General features: G+C 44.3%; 1 protein-coding gene across 1 annotated transcript; it reads right to left on the bottom strand.

Moving 5' to 3' along the window:
- Window positions 1–3,495: 3,495 nt before the first annotated feature.
- On the bottom strand, window positions 3,496–21,776 carry CIMIP1 (ciliary microtubule inner protein 1). Its single transcript, XM_035121332.2, has 4 exons — window positions 21,582–21,776; window positions 18,225–18,306; window positions 14,368–14,466; window positions 3,496–5,345 (listed from the first exon to the last, which is right to left on the bottom strand). Exons 1-4 carry the CDS (start codon window positions 21,623–21,625, stop codon window positions 5,190–5,192), a joined length of 381 nt encoding a protein of 126 aa, XP_034977223.1. The 5' UTR covers window positions 21,626–21,776; the 3' UTR covers window positions 3,496–5,189.
- Window positions 21,777–23,460: the final 1,684 nt, after the last annotated feature.

Below are 23,460 nucleotides of genomic sequence, written 5' to 3'. Positions count from 1 at the left end.
TTCTGCTGACCACAAAGGGCATGTCTGTGCTACAAATGTCTAGCAGTTTAATTATCATGGCTTCCTTCAAAGGCTCCTGGGAACTTTCATTTAGTGAGGACTGCTGACACTATTCCTTTTCACACTTTCCCCAGAGCAAATGGTAGCAGGAAGACGAAACTTCCGTTAAGCTAGTTCAGCCTTCCCCAATCTTGGGCTCTTCCAACATTGTTGGACTACAGCTCTTATCATCCCTGACCGTTGGTCACACTGGCTAGGCATAATGGTGCTGTAGCCCAGCTAGATGAGGTCATCAGGAAGGGAAAGCTTTGTTTGAAGTTAGCTGTAGGAAAGAATTGGAACAAGCCAGCTCTCCAAATAATAAACAAACAAACACAGCATACCCTTAAATGTACTGCGAGGGGCCCTCAACTGGTGTCTCTAGCACTGCCTTTGAACTGGATGGTGTGCTTGATGAAAACAGTTGAGGCTGAGTCCTGACAAAAGCTGAAGTAATGACTCTTGGCAGGTCCAGTGAGCGTAGCTGAAGGGCATCCTATCACTTTCTGGCTTCAGCCTCCCAGGTCCGCAGCTTAGGATGACGGCTGCCTCCTCTGCCGCACCTGGAGTTCCACAATGCCTCGGCGGCCAGGAGTACATTTTACCAATTACATCAAGTGAGGAAGCTTTGACAATGCCTGTCTGATCTGGATCTAGCAGCTGTCATCACCCATGCCTCCGTAAACCTTGATGAAAGATTATTGCCGTGTGCCGTGTGTGGAGGTGCCCATTAAATGTATTTGGGAGCTTCAGCTATTGAAGACTATATCAGCTTGTCTGTGGGCCTATTGCAACCATGTGTTGCGGCAGGAGTCCAATTCTGCTTGGACTGCTGGTGTATACAAGGCGCCACACACCTGCCTGTGCAGCCATAACATGAGCTTCCTGGCAGGTGGGTCACAGGTAGGGTGGTGCGGGGAGAGAGAGAGAGAGGGAGAGAAGCAGCAGTGAGGAGGTCAGTGCAGTGCAGATAAGCTGGCGGAGCTCCTGCTAGTGCATTTGCACCATGCTGGCCTTCTTTCTACCTCTGCCTGTCCCACCTGGTGAGCAACCTATCTTCCAGGAAATGTCTCTGCCCCAACCATCAAGTTGTTTCTCAGCTGTGCAGAACGGGCCAGGAGACTGTTGTCAAAGATCGAGTGACAAACTTTCCGTTTCAATGTGCCTTTCATTCCCTGCCCTTGTTGCTTTTGAACTTTTAATTTGTAGAAGCTAAAATTAATAAACATATATAAACACTGAACTACAATGGGGGTCTTTGCTCAAAGTTTTAAATATGATCCACAAACAAACAAACAAACAAACAAATGGTGCATGTCCCATAGGTATACATCAGATTTACTTACACTCTTGTGACCTTGGCAACCGCATGGCATTTTAAAGCGCCGGTGACATTTATGTACCCAGTTGGATTCCAATAAGGAGGTTAATTTCCATAGATTAAATGCCAGGTTTCATACAGTGTGGAGTGATTTAATACCCCGATGTTGCCTGTTTGCAATTCACTTGCCAGTCCCTTTTATGACTTATTTGTAATTGCATCTGAAGGTTGTTTTTTTTTTTAAAAAAAGACACACACACACACACCACAAGAAGGTCATGTTAGAAGCTCTGTTTAGTGATGGTTTTTTGCCAGTGGCTTGGTGGGGTTTCTTTGGTCGTTGTCCTAACTTCAGTGTTTTATTTTCTGCTAAGTGGCTGCAAGGTTGTCAGCACTAAGGCAGGATGCAGATTTTATGCACAACTAAATAACAGCAAGTGTGCTCACAGTTACAGCTTGTGCTTACAATTGCAGCCCTTAGCAATGAAAATCCTTTGTGGGGTTACTGATTTACTGAGCTAATGGACTCTATAACAGCATCATACTACCAAAGGATAGATGAGGTTAAAGTTAGATGGGCAAGTTAAATTGCAAAAAATTAATCTACTCCAGTGTTAACAATCTGTACTTAGTGTTAACAAGTGTTTTGTCCAAATCCAGAACTTTTTGTCCAATGCGCATATGGGGTTCATCTGTCTGTTGGCAGTCTCTTGGATTTCATTGGAGACTCTGCATTTGATAAGGGCTGTGTCTGTGGATCTGGGCCACTGTAATTCCAAATTGCTGATCGTAACATGCAACCAGCAGAGCTCAAGTTGTGTTAGCAAAATATAGTTGGAATTGTATTGGCTTTGCAAAACCCAAAACTGAATATTGTATATTATTTATTTGTTGCCTCTGTATACCACCTTTTCCTCCAAGGAGCTTAAGGTCCCCCCCTTAAGTTTAATCCACACAAGAACCCTGCAAGGTATGGTATGGTGGAGAGACAGTGACTGGCTTCATGGCTGAGTGGGGATTTGAAGCCTGGCTCTCCCTTGCCAAGAAAGCCTGCCCCAAGACCTAGGTCAATGTTTTCTTGTTGTTACTCTGAACCCAGGGTCAAACTGACTCTTCAAGGTAGTAAGCTCCCGCCACTCCTGCTTCTGTCCATCCAACCTGAACCCCAAGATTCTCAGGGTACATATAAATATATCTAGAAGATCCATAGAAATTAAGTAACCCCTAGTTAAGAGACAAGATTTAACCGAATAGCAAAATTCTCCTGTCATTGATGTTGGCACTAGAAACCCCCTTGATTTGACTTCTGAATCTATCCCTATGATCGATATACAGTAGGAAATCACAATGTAGGAATTGGGCCTTTAGCGTGGAGGCGCCTAACCTTTGCAATTCCGTCCCCTTGAGTATTAGACAATTGCTGCCTCTGCTGTCTTTTCAGTGGCTATTGTAGATCTTCCTTTTTCAACAAGGTTTTTGAAATATACTCGGAGTCGAGTGTGAATTTCATGCTCTTTATTCAGCTCATAGTAGCAATGAATGAAACTTCCCCCAAAACGTCTAGCTATATATACATTATTTACACAATGGGCCCCCCATTATTGGCTAATTCCGGGCTGCTCCTGTAGGCCAATCAGGTTGAAGATTCATTTCCTCCAGAAGCCTGATTGGCTGCTCCTGCAGGTCAATCAGGTCGCTGATTCACTTCCACCTGGAGCTGGATTGCGTGGCTTCTGCAGACCAATCAGACTGCTGCATTCTGGATCCTGTTGTTCTAGGATTCAGCTCAGTACATAATAGTTTTCTAGCCGAGATATTTCCCAGCTTGCCTCTGTATTGGTATTGTTTTTAATTGATAGACTCCCCCCCAAAAACTATGTTGCATCTGCACGGGTTCAAATTCATGGGTGTGCTAGCATTTCACTCCTCCGTTGCTGGATGTGTGATTGTTACATCACATATCAGTGTTTGCTTTCTGGGCTTGGAAAGTGTGAGAACGGAAGCCAGTCTTAGCCAGGCATCCCCAAACTTCGGCCCTCCAGATGTTTTGGACTACAATTCCCATCATCTCTGACCACTGGTCCTGTTGGCTAGGGATCATGGGAGTTGTAGGCCAAAACATCTGGAGGGCCTAGTCTTCGCCCTCTTCCGCTGCACTGTACTTTTGTACTTCTCTCTCTCTCTCTCTTGGAGAAGAAGGGAGAGGATGCCACGATTGCTTTGTCCTGTATATATTGCTTAATAAACACTTAGAATGCACACACTCACGCTCCACGATCGTTTCTGCTATACTCTGCTGGTTGAGCGTGCACGCCTTTTGATATGTGTCACTGGTGCGCCCCGGGACTGATTTGTGAACGTCCCAGGCTGCGCTTCATCAGGAAGATGCCCGGAGAGGTTTGTCTCAATCTGGGGGGCTGCGTGTGCCCCCACGAATGCAGAATGAGTGCTCATAGGTTAGTTGTATGATGCTGTCTTACTGCAGAAATTGTGTTACTAGCTACATGGTGTTAGCATTGGGAGGCAGAGAGAGGGTTACTTCCAACTCGCGAAAATGTTTTCGACCAAAATGTAACTTCGGGAACACGGGTAGCCTTCCAAAGTTCTACCACAAAAAATCTTCGCTGCATCCAATAAATACAGGATCATGTCTGATTGTTAACATATTATTCCCATTTTTCCTGAAGTAATGTTTAGCTCTGGGGGGAAGGATGTTTTCTGCGAGTGTTTTCATTCTTTGAGGGTTCTTTCCAAAGGCTCTGAATCATTTCTCAGTTATTCGGAAAGAATGTTGAGAAGGTCAGTTTGTTTTTGAGGGGCGCGGAACAAGATATTCAAATAAAGCGTTTGCAGGCAGGAAGAGGGAAATGGCTCGCTGCAACTTTTATAGAAGGCAAAAGTCACCAGCGACTGACCCTGGTGCTGCCGCCACCATGCAGGGGATTTTCTGCTGGGCTGATAATGCAATAATAACAACCGCAAAGAACCATGGGACTATTGAGAAGGTGCTGCAGAAACAATTTATAACTTGCTCGGTGAGATGCATGGCTCAGTTTCTGTGTGTGCTACTGTACGTCACGTGAGCTAGCTGAACGGAAGAGGGGTAAGGCTCCTTCTGCCACCCTGCTCTACTTCTGCCTTGCTACAGTATTTTGCAGGAGCAATTTGAGTGTATACCACAAATTTAGGGGCTCATCCACTTACCCCTCTTTCCACTGGGAAAACCCGCTGTTTACCGCTGAATGGGAGCAAACGTCAATTGGGTTTTCTCTGGATTGACATGTGCTCCGATTTAGTGCTAAAAAGCTTGCAGCCTCCCTGCAATCAAATTGAATCAGGGGCTCAATAAGGACCTAAAGGTTGAACCACCGTGTAAGTTTTGTGCAAGGAAATCAGGTTGAATTCTGAATAAACAGGATGGCTGAGCCAGGAATTGCTATTTGTTCTCAGAGGAGGACAGTCAATTCTATTAAACACTCTTTTGAGCTACTAGATTCTTCTTCTTCTTCTTCTTCTTCTTCTTCTTCTTCTTCTTCTTCTTCTTCTTCTTCTTCTTCTTCTTCTTCTTCTTCTTCTTCTTCTTCTTCTTCTTCCACTTGGGTTACAAAAAAAAAAAAAAAACACCCCAAAGAGCACTTGCCTGTTGTATACTGCTGGTTTTAATAAAACACCCGTAAGTCATGCATAACCTCATCGTTAACCTTCACTTAAAAGTACTGCTGAAATGGTAGACAAACACATTCTTAATACATATGTTCTCCTACCCAATAGGAACCTCTGAAAAGCTGGTGGAAATAAAAGTGAGGGAAGCTGACAGAGCTAGATAAAGTCAGTCAGTAGGTTCATTTGGCCACTGCACATCCTTGTAAAAGGCACCTTTGGTGCTTATGATCTTAGAGTAACGCTCAAGTCCCAGACCCGGAACCGTGGATCTCCAGCCTATGAAGCCTTGTGTCGTCTGAGGGACAGGAGGAGATGGGTGAATCTGAAATGGAGGAGGATACAATTTATTTAGTTGGCCATATACATATCTATATCTGTCCCACCTTTTATTAGATTTTAAAGACTATAAACAAATAACAAAATCAATTAAGAATCCATATAAAGAGATCGCTCTGAATCTTGAGGCTTCCCCCTGTCCCCCGTCCCCTCCATGGGTCCTAGCGACAATGTTTAAAACTGCATATCAGATCGTTATCCAATTTTTTAAATCCATCTGAATTGTCCATAGTTTTTGTTACTTTCCAAGTGTGGTCAAAATCCTGCTAATGTTTTCATCTGTTTACAATGGTCTCCTAAATAAATTATAAATTTATCCCATTCTTTTTAAAAAAGTTCTTGTCCTCTTGGTTTCTGAACTTCCCAGTTAGTTCTGCCAATTCCGCATAGTCCATCAACTTGGTTTGCCATTCTTCCCTGGTTGGAATTGTTTCTTCCATCTCTCTGGGTATATATCCCAGCTTTCCGCGCTACAAACCAAACTCAAGGCAGTTTCTCAGTGATGATAGGAAGCACTACAAAATTCAAAATAACCCTAACACTAGGAGAAATTTGATGCTGCACTTAGGGCAATCATTCCACCAGTGTCAGATGGAATGATTCCCCCCTCACCTCCCCCTGCATGCTATTCTGGGTGTCTTCCCAATCCCCCCCAAAAAGCAACTGAGGGTGAGTGAGGCTGCACAGGAATAGGGGGAAGCCCTCTTGGGCTAGTGTAAGCGCTTGTGGGACCTGTTAGCTGAACACAGCCCTATAGAACAAAACAAACAGTGGTAAAACTGATGCATCAGTTTCCTAACTGCCTTTTCCATATGGTCCCAAGAGCAGGTTATGTACATAGATGCAACAGCCTGGCTAAAAAAACCCGTATCATCCCACACCAAAGAAGGCCTGCCATAATCATATGGTCTGAAGAGTGTTCTCAAAAGCAAAGAAGGAGGCCAGATCAATATCTCTTGGGAGGCGGTTCCAGAGTTTAGACACCACAATGGGGAAGGTTGTCTGTAGCGGTATACACACAAAATTATATTCTACATTCGCTGCACACTGAGGCTTTTGCTACCTAGACTGTAATGTTTAACCAACTCAGATGCTTTTAAAAGAGGATTAGATAAATTCATGGAGGAGAAGACTATTGATGGCTACTAGCCAAGATGGCTTCACTCTGCTGCCAGCAATGCTTCTGAATTCAAGTTGCTGGAAACCACGGAAGGGGAGAGGGCTCTTGGGCTCAAGTGTGCTGCTTGCAGACTTCCCACAGGCATCTGGCTAGCTACTGTGAGAACAGAATCCTGGTCTAGATGAGCCACTGGCCTGATCCAGGAGGCTCTTGTTACATTCTTAATGATTAACAGGTCAGTGGAACCGAAGAGTAAATAGTTTTATTAAAGCTCTATGCACGGCAGGACTTCCCTCCAGGGCCGTCTCATGCAGGTCGGGCGCCCTGGCGCTGAGGCACGGAGATCGCTCCAGCGCCCCTGCCCTCGCAGTGTGCAGCACGGCTTCCACACGGCTTTGCTGTGCAGCGCCCCCGTCGGCCCAGCGCCCTGGCGCCCCGCGCCACCGGGACTGCACCTAGAGTCGGGCCTGCTTCCCTCACATAATCTGGACCTATTGCACATCTTATGCCCCTGAAAAGCACTTTTTCACCATCTCGTTTCATTCTGAACACAAAAGCTCAGCGCAAACTGATTCTGGGTTCTTTGCACCATGACACCTGCCCAGTGCCATTGTAGGTGGGCACAAACGAAGATCACATTTACTGCTTCCTTCTTCATTTGTTCAGGGAGGAAAAGTGTGGACAAACTAATCAAGGGAAGGGTTCTCAAATGCCTACCACGTCCACCTGTGTGGAAGGGAGGCTCTGAAGTCTCCCTAGACTGAAAGCAGCAGGTTGAGGATGTGCATGCACAATTCTGCATTGAGAAAAACGACTTATTTGCGCTACAAATGGGTGTGTTCACAGCCTCTCATCCCCTGTTCTTGTCCCCTCCAACCACACCTCTGTTGGCAAAGGGATAAGGATGAGCTCAGGACTTGAGTACAAATCTCAAACCACATATTTGGGTAGAACTTCGTCTACTTCTTTGTCCTTACCCCAACTGCAGTGAATTCATTCTCCAAATGTGGATTTTTCTGCAGCCAAAATGGCGGATGCTCTGACACAAGATGGTGGGCATCGGCAGGTGGGGAATCTTAAGGTCTGCATTCTTACAAAAAATTATAATGGGGGCGGGGCGGAATCTCAAGGGAGGGACTATCCACAGAATAGCCCAAGGAAGATTTGAGCATGTTCAATGGCTGCAGAAGTCAAACAGATTGTTGAGATGAAGAAAACCAGAAAGCCAGGGGGGAGATGGAATGAAATTCAGCTACCTGAAAGAAGACCCAGGTGGCTCTCTGGAACCCTAAACAGAAGCACCCCATGGTGCAAATTTTTGCTGCAGTTCCTACTAGTTTATACTCGAAACAAACTCTTTCGCATAAATAAAAGAATACTGACATCCCCCGAAGATTTAAATAAAAGTCCCTACAAAGCAGCTGAGACTATATTTCTGACAACGATGGGATTTAATTCTGCAAAGTGCTGAATTAATTGGAAGAGTGTTTAGTTTAATGCCACTTTTACAGAAGACACTTAAATCAATATGGATTTCCCATGTCTGCCTTATGCAGACGTTAACACTTAAATGTTCTCGTGCTCTTTGGAATATACCATTACAACGGTTTTCTTCTGCAAGATGCAAAGACTGGATACAGGGGTTTGGGGGTGAGGGGTGGGGAGTTGGGCAATGTGCAACCACCTCCGGATGATTCATATTTAATTGCTAACATTTCTAGGGGGACCACCATTAGAGTTAACTATGGCTCTTTCACACGGTATATGCTACATTAGGCAAAATCACAACTCCAAGTTCAAATACTCCCCGTGTGAGGAACAAAAAGGCCTCTTCAGTGCTATTTGTGAGAAGACAACACTTGGAAGCTACACACTTGCTGAGGAAGAGTCTGTCCCACTGAGGATGGCAGCTGTTTTAAAGAATGCCAAGATGAAAAAAGTTTCTTTCGTAAGAGCGTGAAATGCAACGGTGGCCCCGATACAGATACAATATGATGACCTCTCTTCCAGTCCAAACAAGTACTAGATGGGGGGGGGGAGCATTGACTTTACCCACAACATGGAGGGAGTGTGTTTGCAAGTGACCCCGCAGTTGCCTTGTGGGCATGAAATTGTAGCCTTTAACCCATTCGAAATCTGTTTGTACAAGTCAGTTGACCCTCACGGGGATCAGAACAAGTGCTTAAAGATGTAGAGAAACAGGAATGTGTTTAACCCTAAAAGTAAATATTTAACTAGTCTATGTATATATGAATAGGTAATGTATAACCTGCTCTTCATGAAGATCAATCCCATAAATAAATGTAATACGTAAAAATATAACAATATGAAAAAAAAGAAGACCACACCAACAATAAATCAGATTTATATCACGGCACTGCAAAAATGTATGTATGAAGACTAACCTTTCAAAGGTTAAAACGTTCTTCCTGACTCTTTAGGACAGCTTTTAACATTTATGTGGAAGCAAGAAGATAGTGGCTCCATCCGCACATTGTGGTAAGCCATGGTTAATTATTTACTACAAAGAATGGCTTTGTTCCTCCCCCAGCATGTGCAACAAACCACAAACTGTGGCTTGGTATGATGTTTGAATGTGGGATTATGGTTTCTCCCTGGACAAACTATACCAGAAGCTAAGAACATAATATAAAAAATACACAAATAGCCTAGCTGAAACAGGTCAGTGGCCCATCTAGTCCAGCATCCTGTTCTCGCAGTGGTCAACCAGATGACCATAGAAAGCCCACAAGCAGGATCTCAGCACAACAACACCGTTCCCTCCTAGGATTTCCAGCAAGTGTCTTCAACCATGGAGAAAGAGTAAAGCAATGCTTGTTCTTCTATATGCTTGGCTATTCTATCTTTAACAATACTTTTCACCAATTTTCCCACGGCAGATGACAAGCCAAGTGGCCTGAAATTCCCAGGATCCCCTTTCAGAAATTGGTGTTACATTGGCCACTTTCCTGTCCTCAAGTATGGAGGCTGGCTTCAGAGGCAAGTCACATGATATATATTATTTTAAAGAAGATCATCAACTTCACATTTGAGTTCTTCAAGAACTCTTGGGTGGAGGCCATTCAGTCTCGGCAATTTGTCAGTTTATATTTTCTCTACAGTGGTACGTACCTCAGGTTAAGAACTCAATTCTTAACCTGAAACTGTTCTTCACCTGGGGTACCACTTTAGCTAATGGGGCCTCCTCCTGCTGCTGCTGCTGCTGTGTGATTTCTGTTCTCATCCTGAAGTAAAGTTCTTAACCCGAGGTACTATTTCTGGGTTAATGGAGTCTGTAACCTGAAGCATCTGTAACCCGAATTTAATGCGTTCTGAACGCACATTTGTAAGTCGAAAAAAATGTAAGTCGAATCCCATAGGAATGCATTGGGAGAAAAAAATGTAAGTCGAAGCAACCCTATCTAAAAATTCGTAAGTTGAAAAAATCCTATCTAAACAGCATCCAAGATGGCAAATGGAGCTCCATTCGTAAGTCGAGTCATTCGTAAGTTGAGTCATTCGTAAGTAGAGGTACCACTGTATTAGGTCTAGAGCTTCATCTCTCACCATCACCACCCACCTTAGTTCCTCAGACTCCTGCACTGTGAAAGTTAGTTTAGGCATAGAGATATGTACTTCAATGCTCTCCAACATTCCACTGTTGAAAATCGGGATGCATGTTTTTGTGTGCTGCGTTCTTGCATGAGCGACTTGCACATGTGTCTTCGGGTGCCGTGCTCTCGTGGGAGCTAGCTGAGTCACATGCTAACACAACATTACTGCAAGCGCCAACAGGTGCTGGCTCATCCTCCTCCCCGAGCTCAGCAGTGGTGGTGCTGGAGGGGGAAATAGGACATTCTGAGATCAAATCAGAAGCTGGGATAGCTTCTGTTGTTTCAGGATGTCCTGGGAAATCATGACACTTGAAGGATATGCTGTGAAGACAGATGCAAATAATTCATCCAACTTCTCTGCAACCTCCTTATCCTTCTTTAGCACACTTTTGACTCCCTTGCCATCCAAGACCAACAACAAAATATTCTTTGAAAACATTAGTAGCAGGAAATGGGCTACAGAGGTTCAAATCTGTGTGTGCATACGCAGAAGACTTGCAGCCCTCCAAGGTTAGCTAACCATCAATGTAGCCCTTGGGCTAAAAAAGATTACCCACCTCTGTATTAAACACACATTATGTGCATTGGGCTGGAGAAGGGGAAGAGTTTTCAGGACAAATGTAAGAAATATTAGTGACCAGTTTTTTGTTTTTTGTTTTGCAGAAAGAAACTTTCTGTAAAAGCTTTCAATCTGTAATAAACAAACAATTGTCCAGTAACAGCTTAAAAAAAGTAAAGGGACCCCTGACCATTAGGTCAATTCGTGACCGACTCTGGGGTTGCGTGCTCATCTCGCATTATTGGTCGAGGGAGCCGGCGTATAGCTTCCAGGTCATGTGGCCAGCATGACAAAGCCACTTCTGGCGAACCAGAGCAGCACACAGAAACACCGTTTACCTTCCCGCTGTAGCGGTCCCTATTTATCTACTTTCATTTTGACGTGCTTTTGAACTGCTAGGTTGGCAGGAGCTGGGACCGAGCAACGGGAGCTCACCCCGTCACAGGGATTCGAACCGCTGACCTTCTGATCAGCAAGCCCTTGGCTCAGTGGTTTAACCCACAGCGCCACCTGGGTCCCTAGTAGCAGCTTAGAGACCAACTAAGTTTGTTCTGGGTATAAGCTTTTGTTTGCATGCACACTTTTTCAGCTTATACCCAGAACAAACTTCGTTGTTACTGGACAATTTTTTATTTAGACTGCATCAGACCAACACGGCCACCTACCTGAATCTTTCAATCTGTAGTTGCTATAAATGAACCTGGTTAATAAGGAACTAACCTAGCTAGGGGAGGGGAGGGAAAAGACTGAAGCTCCGTATCAGCCTTGGCTTCTGTGCTTGCTTTGACTAAACCACCTCCACAAGGCACATTAAAATGGCCCTCCACGTATCCCTTTAACATCTGGGGGCTTATCCAGTGGAGATACACACAGCGAGAAAGCAATGCTTCTATTTCTGTCCTGTTGCCAGAGCCCTTTTGCTTTGTTCCTCAGCCAAGACTGGGAAACGTTTGCGATATCTAGGCGGAGGACATCTTTGAACCAACTCCCTCTTCCTTCTTTCTTTCCTTTCTTCCACAGCCATACACACCACCCACAGAGCCAAACAAAGGAGGCAATTATACCCTCCTGCTTCCATGCTGCATGGCAGACACACAGAGGCAGTGGGAAGGGGGTCAAGGATTCCTTGCCCAACCCATTGGGAATAACAGATAAGACAGCTCCCCTTCTCCGGGGAGGCTGCACTGCGGGAGGAGTTCCGGGACCTCAGTTAACCGGCAGTGGGCGGAGGAATGCTGCCCATGTCACTAGGACACCCAGGGGCACCACACCTCCGACTGATCAATTGGGTTAGCCAGGGGCATGGCTACTTGCCATTTAAACCATGGCGTGGCTGGGGGGTAGCCACCTTTAGTCTACTTTCTTGCGTTGCTTGACTATGGCCTTGCTATGACTAATGTCGGTCGCCTGGTTGTTGGGGCTGGGTAGGAATTTTTCCACTTGGCAATTTGGCACCAGCCATTTGGTTTTCACCTACCTAGTAGCAACCGTCACAATAGGCATTGGGTAAGCCTTGTTATGGGAGGAGAGGATGTTGCCTCCGCCTGCCCCTCCACGCTAAGGGTATCCCGTTAAAGGGATCCTGAGCATGGGCTGTGGGCATGCCACGACCCCATCGGTGACCCTGGGGGGAGCTCTTAATTGATGTATATAATAGGGCTCCCCCTATCGGTGGTTGACCCTTTCGAGACTTCCTGCAGACGGGCAGGAGTCAGGATATAGTTATGCTTCGCCCAATTGCCTAAGCCAAACCACTCACATCTGTAACCAATAAAGTTGTGGCCTAATTTATCCCATTAACCCAACATATTTGTGTTTGTGTGTTTATTTCTGTGGGAACTGCGGGGCCCGGGGCCTCGCCACATAAGTGGTTTTTCATTTTCAAGTGAGAGAGTAAACTGGGATTTCAAGCCCCAGGTGTTTAAATGCTTGCTTGCTTGTTTATTGATTGATTGATTGCCTTTGTATCCCTCTTTTCCTCCAAAGTGCTCAAACAGGCTCCATATTTTATCCTCTCAACCACTCTGTGAGAGAAATTAGGCTGAGAGGCAGCAACTGGCCCAAGGTCCCCTCAGCAGGCTTCATGGCTGAGTGGGGATCTGAACCCTGACCTCCCTGGACTAATCAGACACTAACTACTTACACCAGAACTGGTTCTCCTCCACATGGTCACCAACTAACTTTTCTTTTGATGGGCAAGCCATGACTTGAAAGTAGCACACAGGCCAGGTTTGTTCCCGACTTCCATATCTGACAGGCCCTCAGTTCAGAGGTTCTGTAAAGCAGTATGCTTACCGAGCAAAACAGGTTACATATAGAAATGTCCTGCACCACTGACTCTTTCAAGTTTGAGTCCTGGGACATGGTTGGGCTACGTTTCCAATCATCCCCAGCCAGCTTAGCCAATGGCCAGCGATGGTGCCCTACATCTGCAGATCCAAAACTGAAGAACACTGGGCTGGATGATTTAGCCAGCTGTGCACATTTCTCTTGTCCCATGAACGATGCAGTCATGAAGATGGAGATCACCAACCCATCCAAGCACTATAGTACAGTCCATTTAATTAACAACTGGGGCTTCACAAACATATGCAGCACATGGGGGCTTGGACATTACAAAGGGCATTGCATACAGACCCAAAGAGATGCCATGTTAATGTGTAGATTCTTTCACAATATCGAGATTATTTTTTTTCTTGCCAATCCAAATTCCTTTACCCAAACTAATTTGGTAGGAAGCTTACAGAGACTACATAAAATTGATCACTGGTCCATGTCAAGATTCTAAGACCTCCAGTTTGTTACCCTTGCCCCAGAGTAATGAAAATTCCCCTGCTACTGAAAGGGTCTAGCTTTTATTAGAAAACTGTAAGTATGTCTTCTCAAGATCATAAATCTTATGTGGTAGGTCTGATATCTGTATGGAAAAGTGGGGCATTCAAAGTTTAAACATCTCTCATGAAAGTGGTTTTTGTGTGTTCCTAGAACATAAGATAATTCTGGATTCTGATCTGTGCATTGAACACCTGCAGAGATGAAGTAACTAACCTGATATGTAACTTTCCTGTCCTACAGCAGGGCCACCGTATTGCAAGACAACGAAACATTTGCTCAGCAAATGTCTTAGGTTGTCCTTTCAAAGTAGCCCTCAGGATTCCAGCACCATTTACTCTCATCTTTATCAAAAGAGAATCCTTTGTAGAAGACAAAGGCAAAGGACACCTGGACGGTTAAGTCCAGTCAAAGGCGACTATGGGGTTGCGGCACTCATCTCGCTTTCAGGCCAAGGGAGCCGGCATTTGTCCACAGACAGCTTTCTGGGTCATGTGGCCAGCATGACTAAACCGCTTCAGGTGCAACGGAACACTGCGATGTAAACCAGAGTGCAAGGGAATGCTGTTTACCTTCCCGCCGCCGCAGTACCTATTTATCTACTCGCACTGACGTGCTATCAAACTGCTAGGTTGGCAGGAGCTGGGACAGAGCAATGGGAGCTCACACCACCATCTCAGGGATTCGAACCGCCAACCTTCTGATCGGCAAGCCCAAGAGGCTCAGTGGTTTAGACCACAGCGCCACCCGCATCCCAAGTCATTGTAGAACAACTGATGAGGAACGTTCAAGGCTACCTACCACCACAGGTAGTTTTTCTTTCTTTCAAAATAAATGTTTTGAAATTGTGGTGCCATTTAAGACTGTGCGACTATTGCCTAACCTTAATATATGTTTCCACCGGTGTCACAGGTCGGATTTGTAAGTGTTGTGGAAGTGGGATCTTCGGCTTGGCAGGAGGCTTCTTTTCATCTTTTAACAACTAAAAATAGAAGAACAATGCAATAAAATAAATTGGTACTTCAGGCTGAGCCATGCATTGTGATAAAATTGTAACAGTTCATATCTATCTAGATATTTATGCTGTTTCCATCATAGCAGTAGCTGATGACCTTGTACTTCAGATATAAGCCTATTTATTATATAGCTTTGGGTGCTTTTGGAATCCATTTTTCCATATGGAGAACTAATTCTCATTTTATTTTTTATTTTTTTCTCCATATTAATATGCCTTTATTAAATTTTTCTTATGTTACATTAATAAACATATTACTTATTACAATAGTAGACATTGCTATATTACATTTTGTTACTTCATCCAACTTATTGTATTGACATACGTACGTAAATATTAAACAGAAAAACAAAAAAATTGATAAAGAAAAAAAAGGAAAAGGAAAAATTAAAAACCAAATATTTCTTTCAGAATCTTAAATCAACCAACAATTTGGACTTCCTGTCTTTCCTGATAGTATATTATTATTTTACATATGAATGTACTCCTATTGCTGTTTTTCTTTACTTATTTTCTATAACACTCTTATATCAGCATGTACTCTTACTTTGGTTTCTCAGCTCATTTTCTCTCCAAGTTCAATCAAAAGCTAGCATAAATAGTGAATCCTTACTGTATTTTCGAACATACATCTTATATCTATCCCACTTTTCCATAAATTTTTGTCTGGAATTACCTCTCAGGCTAGTTGCCAACTGCGCCATTTCGGCAAATTCTTGTAGCTTATTCTGCCAATCTATTAATGTCAGAACTTCTTCCTTCCAGCCCTTTGTCACCAAAATCCGTGCTGCCACCGTTGCATATAAAAATATATCTTTCAAGTTCCTCAGAATGTCATTGCCAACAATACTTAACAGAAATGCTTCTGGTTTTTTTAAATAAAGTTATTCCAAACATTTTTTTTCAGCTCATCATCATAAATTAAACCCCAAAACACTTTGATCTTCCTACACGTCCACCACATATGAGACATCTCACCATTGTTTCCACCACACCTCCAACAAATATTTGCTAAATTTTTATACACCTTAGATAATCTTGAGGGGGTGAGATACCATCTGTGCTGCATCTTTAACATATTCTCCTTGATGTTATAACACGCCGTGAACTTCATGTTTATTTTCCAGAGATTCTCCCATTCGGTCATCATTATTGGGCGGCCAATATCCTGTGCCCATCTAATCATTGTTGCTTTAACCTCCTCCTGCTCGACTTCCCAGTCAAGGAGGAGACAGTACATTCTCGAAATTATCTTGGTTTTCATTATTTATTAATTCTATTTTGAGTTTTGAGGGCTCTTTATCAAATCCTATCTTATTGTCCTGTTTAAATATTTCGTATATTTGGTGATATTCCAGCCAACCAGAAAGTTGATCCTGCTGCTTCCTGCTCGGGCGGAGGAGACAAGGGGCGGGCCAGGGGCCGGGGCACTGCCCCCATGCTGCCCCTCCCTGCCAGAGTGGAGCTAGGGCTTCCGGTTGACCACGCCATCTTGCTCAGATGGGGGTCCGCACAGCGGAGCGGACCTCGGCGCTTCAGAGGTGGAGGGAATCGTTCCAGCGAAGCGAAACCTCCTTAAAAGCCCCAAATCGAGCTTTTTGGGGACAGATTTTGCCTGGCGGCGCCAAAAGCGGGCTCTCTCCTCCCCGGATCGGCTTTGTTTAAGCCCCCGAGAGCGAGGAGGTGAACCGCGGCGGACAGGCTGACATTGCTGCTCTGAGAGTGCGAAGCTGCGAGTCTGGGAAGTGGAGGTGGCCAATTCTTCAAAGAACATTCAGCAAATGAATAGACTGTGAGTAATTTGGATTCTTTGGAATGTAAATTAAGGCAACAATTTGGACCTGGGAGAGAGGGGAAAAGAGGAAGCCACCCCCCCCTACGGTAACATAAGAGACAGTAAACAGAAACCCGAAGCCGTAAACAGAAGATTTCAACTTAAAAGGATTCCTCAAAGGCATCAAAGAGAATCTCCCCTAAATGCAGGGTAAAAGGGGAAAGAGACTGTGGTTGTGATTGCCCTGCAGAAAGAAGTTAAGACTAAGAAAGACCTTTCTGTTCCTCGGGAGCCGGCAGCCCAGACAATCCAGTGAGTTGATCAGGATTTATAGTTAAATTCTATTTCTATCTTTATCTCTGGACTTTTTGGAAATTCTTTTTTGGTTTATATACTTTTGAAATGTGAGTTCGAACTTTATTTTTAAGAATGCAGCCAGCTTGTTAAAATGGAGTCGAGAAAATAGACTGCGATTATATTCCACCCCATGTGACAAGTTTTGACCTTGACAGGACTGAACTATGTCAACAAAAAGGTACCCGCCTGAGTTTCAGCGGACTGTTTTGACCTTAATGTGGGAAGCAAGAATAGAACTATGTCAAGAGGAGACACAACGGCAAGTGTTACAGCAACAATTCCAGATGATGATGGCAGAATATGATTTCTTAGAAGATGAAGCTTTTGAAACTGAAGAAGACGAATGTGAGAATGACAATGATGAGGACTGTGATGACTTAACACAAAATGAAGCCCATCACGAAAAAAATGATGATTTTACTCTACAAAAAGTTGGATGGAGTGCCTCCCCTTCGAGGGGGGCACGATTGGACTTACTGGAACTCCAGAATGACCACAGGGAAGAAGGAAAAATTAAGCAGAGAAGAGAAGAAGCTCAGGGGTCTGATATGGAGGCCTGGATGGCAAAAGACTGTAAACAGGGGGTGGGGTGAAGGGAAAGTGAAGTTGTGATTGTAAGGATGGGTTAATAGGACTATAACTGGACTGCTGACTATGGAACTTGCTGGATTGGTGGGGTGGAGCCAGTACTCGGGGGGGTGTAAGGTTAGTTTGGGAATAATTATAGGTTTAAAAAGTGAATTGATTCTGGAAAAAGGTGAAAATATGGAGGCCTATAGAGGGGTAAAAATTAGGCACGGGAAGAAAAAATGGGAGTTTGATTTCTCAGTGATTGGACAATAGGCGAAAATGATAATAGTTAGTTTAAAAGTGGTACAAGATATAAAGGTGTATGTTATAAAATATGAACTATGAAACTGTTGAAGATGATAAATAAGGGAGGAAAACCGGGGAAGGGGGGAGGGTGGGGAAGCCCACAAAATATGGTTTAACAATTATGAATTTAACAATTATGATGAATTTTTTTTTTGTCTTTTTTCCTTTTTGTCTTTTTTTTTCTTTTCTTTTTTCTCCTTTTCTCTTTTTGTATTTTCTTTTTTTTTTTGGTATGACAATAGATGGTTGGATGGATGAACTCCTGCGTACTGCCCTGGTTCACTGGAGCTCCCTGGTGGCAGGGGGGGGCTTCGGGGGCAGGGGAGGGGGAGGAGGACAGAAACCCAATCATAAAATGGACCACTTCTGACTGTTCACCTGCGTGGGATACTTCTGTGGCAGGGGAGGACCCATGGAGGGGGGTGGGAAGAAGGTGGAAAAGGTGTATATGTATGTACCATCTTTTGTAATTTGTAAAATCAATAAAAATTATGTTTAAAAAAAACAGAGTGGAGCTAGGGGCAGACCGCCCCGTTCGGCCCTCCCTTACTACGCGCCTGGAGAGATGTACTGTAGATGTTTTTGTGCAACAAGACCATATCCTCACGTTTCCGCAAGAAGGTGATTCTTGTTCAATGCAGGTCATGAAGTGAGATTAAGAACTGAAACAAAACTGTCCTTCATGGATAAATGTCACACAAACACAAAAAATTTTTACCTCTTCCACTGGTGTTAACAGAAACCCCCACCGATGGGGCCATCTCCTTGCAGCTATGTTTTCAGTTTCAACATGATCCTTCCTGATGTAGATACAAAAGAAATGGTTTAAAAGGATTTACGAAACAGTCTTAAGCTCACACATACTTCTGTTTTCTCCCGCTTGCCCTGTGATTTCTAGCCATGGGCCTGGGAGGTTTTTCATTTGTCCCACTGGTTTACCCAGGAAAATCCGTGGTTTTTACCACTGAATTGGAGCAAACACTAATACAGTGGTACCTCTACTTATGAATAACTCTACTTACGAATGTTTCTACTTACGAATGGAGCTCTGTCCACCATCTTGGATGCAGTTTAGATAGGATTTATTCTACTTACGAATTTTTAGATAGGGTTGCTTCAACTTACGAATTTTTTCTCCCAATGCATTCCTATGGGATTCGACTTACAATTTTTATCGACTTACAAATGTGCGTTCAGAACGCATTAAATTCGTAAGTAGAGGTACCACTGTACACAGATCAGTAATCAGCAGAGCTTCCTGAGGAAAACTGTAGGACAAAAGAAAAGCTTGTGAGTCAAGGACCCGCCACCCGCTTGAAGAAAGAAAGACACGAGGACACAATGTATTAAGGTTAATGGGTGAGAAAAGGCCACAACTTTTATTGGTTGCAGCATGTGAGTGGTATTGGCTTAGGCACTGGATCAAACAAACTATACATGACTCCACCCCGCTCGGATCCATGCCTAAAAATCATGGGACAAATCGAAGTGTGTGTAAGCCCTTAACATAAAAAAACCCTCTAGCTTCCTGCATAAGGAGATGGTAGAAATATTTTAAATGGGCCTTTAATGACATAAAAACGCCCTAAATGGCCTCGGCCCTGTATACCCGAAGGAGTGTTTCTCTGCACAGAGCCAGGTTGCCAGCTGGGTCCTTGAAACGTATAAGTTTATTTCTCTGTGACACTCATCTCCACCCAACAGAATGATGCATTTTGCTAGTTGAAGGAATAATGAACAAGTTGGCTTATTTCACTGAGTAAGCCCTTCTCAAGGACACTATACAGTATATATATATACATATAGAAACCACTAAACCTTGCAGCAACCCACAACTTTATTTACTCTACAGTAATTATATCAAGCCATTGTTTTGGAATAAGTGATCTGCAGATTGTAACCTTGTCCTCTTAAGTTGTTAACAGCGTGACCCACGAGGCAGTTAAGATGAAGTACGTGGAGTGAGACTGTTGCCTTTAATGTACCTTACTTTGATTTCACTGAGCGGTGGACTGCACCACAGAAGGAGCTTAGACTGCAGTTTTAAGAGCCTTGTTATGAAGCAATTCTGATTATCTGTGGAATGCAACACCTACCGGTAGCTCCCCTATTCCTTGGTTCAGTTTAGGATTACATTTTAGTTTTCGCCTTTCACGCCCGAGAGGGCATAAACGATACTGAACAATTAGAAGCTTAATGGCTACCACTCCTCTCGTAAGCCAGTCTATAAACACATTTGATTCTATCCCTTACTCTGTTTTGCCCGTCTGTTTGTGGTAAAGGACTGGCTTCCAGATGGTTTTAAAAGAAGAAGTAGCCTGGTTTTTATCCTTAGTACTCTACTTAAAACAGCCCTGATCCAGCACCCATGTATTGGATTGTGGTGGTGCTATAGCCAATGTCACACGACTTGTCCATGAGCTGGACAGGATGGGCACTTTGTTTGTTTTTGCTCTGTTCACAGGGCCATTGAAAAAAGTTTCAAAATGTTCCTGAAATGGTAGGAGGTAGGATGGCAGTAGTAGCTTTCCAAATATGTAAAAAAATTAAAACAATTGTCCAGTAGCACCTTAGAGACCAACTAAGTTTGCTCTTGGTATAAGCTTTCGTGTGCATGCACACTTTTTAGTAGTAGCTTTGTTGTTCAAGAAACCAAACGAAAGCACAACAGACTAAATACTGTAGAACAGAGGAAATAGGACATTAAAAGTTCACAAAAATGGCACACCTGAGGCACACCTGAGGCATTGGGAGTGGTCATGTCACCATGACTTACAACAGGCAACAACCAGCCCATTAACACTTGTGCAACCACATTCCACGCAGCAATCACAACTGCAATAAAGAGACACAAGCTGGAGGCTAGGGAGGAGGAAATATCACATGAATTATTATAGGGCGGCGGCGGCCCTATTGTTGAGGGCATATTGGCGACGCATCCCATCCCACCATTATAACAAGAAAATGGCTTTAGTGATTGATTTAAAATTTGGCAGTGCGGGGCAGAAAAGTTTGCACGGAAGTTGCCTAGACTCTGTTTGCCTATTCTAGGGGGGACAGACAAATGTGGGGCTTCAGTCGACCACTGACAACCACCCAACTCAAAGTTGCTTAGAGTGTAGTGCTGATAATGCCAAGGTTGCAGGTTCGATTCCCGAATGAGAAAGCTGCATATTCCTGCATTCTAGGGGGTTGGACTAGAACAGGCACCCCCAAACTTCAGCTCTCCAGATGTTTTGGACTACAATTCCCATCTTCCCTGACCACTTGTTCTGCTAGCTAGGAATCATGGGAGTTGTAGGCCAAAACATCTGGAGGGCTGCAGTTTGGGGATGCCTGGACTAGAAGATCCTCAGGCTCCCTTATAACTCTGTGATTCTACAACTGGTCTCTCCCTCTCCCTCTCTCTCTCTCTCCAGCAATGGACAGTGGGGGTGATGGAAAGGTCTTTGAAATATACTCGGAGTCGAGAGTGAATTTCATGCTCTTTATTCAGCTCATAGTCATCAAGGAGAAGAGGAGAAGAAGATGAATAGCTCTTTTCCCAAAACCATCTGCTTATATACATTATTTACACAATGGGCCTTGCGTGATTGGCTACTTCAGGGCTACACCTGTGGGCCAATTATATTGTGGATTGACTTCTGCCTGCAGCCTGATTGGCTGCTCCTACAGGCCAATCAGGTAGCAGATTCACTTCTGCCAGCCGCCTGATTGGCTGCTCCAGCAGGCCAATCAGGTTGCGGATTCACTTCCACCTGGAGTTGGATTGGGTAGCTCCCGCTGATTCTGAATCCTATTGTTCTAGGATTCAGCTCAGTACATAACAGTCTTGCAAGGCAAACAGGTGCCATTCTTATTATTATAGAAATGCCTGTAACTGGGTCCTGTGTGTGTGTGTGTGTGTGTGAGAGAGAGAGAGAGAGAGAGAGAGAGAGAGAGAGCTTTCCGAATTAGGAGCTAGACTTCAGAGAGGTCATGTTGTTGGCTATCCCCGGCAGGCTGTACACCCGGCAGGGGGAATGGGTGGTGGGGAGAGAGGGGGGGGTGTAAGGCGAAGAAGCAAGGACTGTACCAGATCTGGAGTTCAGCCACGAAGTTGAATTTGTTCTTCTGCATAATCCCAGACTAGCTCCCCCGGTCTAGCTCCCCCTGGCGGCTGGGCTGAGGGCGGGCGCTGCTAGCAGCCGGGCTCCAGCCAGCGGCCAGGCAGGCGAGAGAGCTACCTCCGAGTCGGAGATAAACGCGCTTGCTGCTGCTGCTGTATCGCGTTGCTAGGAGACGGCTGAGGAATGCCGCGGGAGGGGCGGAGGGAGGAGGCGCTGCATCCGCCTGCCAGGGCAGAGATGGGTGGTTTGCGCGGCGCGTTCGGCCACCAAACAGGTGTGGGATACAGGATCGCGCGAAGTGCAAGAACGCTGAAATTCACAGCCAACATTATATCGCCGAGCGCTAAGGATGCCAGGCGGAGTACCCTTCACATTATGATAAGCTTTGCTCTCTCTCTATTTTCTGCAGATAAGGTGCCCACATACATGGGCATAGCCAGGATTTATGGCAGGGGAGGGCAGGACACCCACCTCTGTTTGGCTCTGTCTAGCAGATTCGGAATGAAATGTCTCAACAGCAGTTGTTTTAAATTATTTTCTTTTGACCTCACCCAGAAAAACCTTTCAAAACCTTTCTACAAGTATTTTTTTCAAGTTTATTGTCTCTGTATTGTGCAATGTACAACGTATCCCACTTAGAGAGTCTTAAAACACTGAGTGGTTTAGAAATGCTTTAAAAAACAACAACAACCCATATACTGTATAAATAAGTTTTCCTAATTCAGATCACTAGCCTCTTTAGATCAGGGATGGTCCAAACAAAGCAACAGTTTCCTGTAGGGGCGGGGTCAGTTTTTGGCAGACACTGTTATTTTAAGGTACAGGATTGCACATATACTGCATTTGTGCTGTTTGCGGACATTTCTGCAATCGATTGCCTCCTTAAGCTAATTTGCAGTCACAGTACGGAATGCAGGAAAAAACTGCTTTAGTGCTGTGTGTGAAAACACCCCTGTGCTTTGAGACTTTTAACATACTTCAGGTTTCAAAATCTCCCAGTGAATATTGATATCTGAAAGTATCAGTACTGGTTGCTTGGTCCCAGGAAATCGCATGTTCAGATCCCTCCTTAGCGAACCTCAGTAGAAAGCCATATGTCCAAATAACTATTTCTCAAATCACATGGAAGTTTTGCTGCTTAAACTCCTAAGCGAAGAGCAATATTCAAATATAACACATAACGATAGCTTACAAGATGTTTTGTGGAGAAGGATGGGCTGTGTGTTAATTCACTTCTTCTAGATCAGGCACGTCCAACAGGTAGATCGTGATCTATCAGTAGATCACTGGACGTCTGTGGTAGATCACTGGTAGATCACTGGCTTCCCCAAAGAAGCTCAGCAACTTTGGCTCCCCTAAAAAAAGCTCAACTTTTTTGTCCTGCACACAGACAAAAACGGGGTTGGCAGTTTTTAACTCTGTAAGTAGATCGCAGTCTCTTGCGAGTTGGCCGCCCCTAGATGATGTAGGAGAGAAAAGCTGAACACACTTCCGGCTATATTTGAGAGTCTGAGAAAATATTTACAGCATGCAAAAAGTCCACTGTGTTCTAGTACAGTATATTAATATTTTTGGCCTTCTGTCAACTTTCCAGTACATTCCCCCCCTTCTTTTTGCAGTGGCTTCATAAAACATTTCAACAACAAATGAAGCCAACTGTCTCTTTCACTTAAACGGTCCCTTCTTCAGCTGAGATGGCTCAGTCGGCAGAGCATGAGACTCTTAATCTAAGGGTTGTGGGCTTGAACCCCACACTGGGCAAAATATTCCTGCACTACATGGGGTTGGACTAGATGACCCTCGTGGTCCCTTCAGACTCTATGATTCTATGAGAGACATGCTCTC

Source organism: Zootoca vivipara, chromosome 7 (genome assembly GCF_963506605.1).
Source record: "Zootoca vivipara chromosome 7, rZooViv1.1, whole genome shotgun sequence".
Lineage (NCBI taxonomy): Eukaryota > Metazoa > Chordata > Lepidosauria > Squamata > Lacertidae > Zootoca > Zootoca vivipara.
Note: the sequence above shows the minus strand (reverse complement) of the source record. Positions and strands in the feature narration are given on the sequence as shown.

What these genes read in the sequence shown, in the direction of transcription:
- CIMIP1 (XM_035121332.2), bottom strand. Translation starts at nt 21,625, where the DNA reads ATGCAGAAGAACAAATTCAACTTCGTGGCTGAACTCCAGATCTG. An exon ending in TGTTAACACCAGTGGAAGAG is followed by an intron (nt 14,467 to 18,224) that starts GTAAAAATTTTT and finishes TTCTATTTTTAG; the next exon opens with TTGTTAAAAGATGAAAAGAA. An exon ending in CGGTGGAAACATATATTAAG is followed by an intron (nt 5,346 to 14,367) that starts GTTAGGCAATAG and finishes CCTCCATTTCAG; the next exon opens with ATTCACCCATCTCCTCCTGT.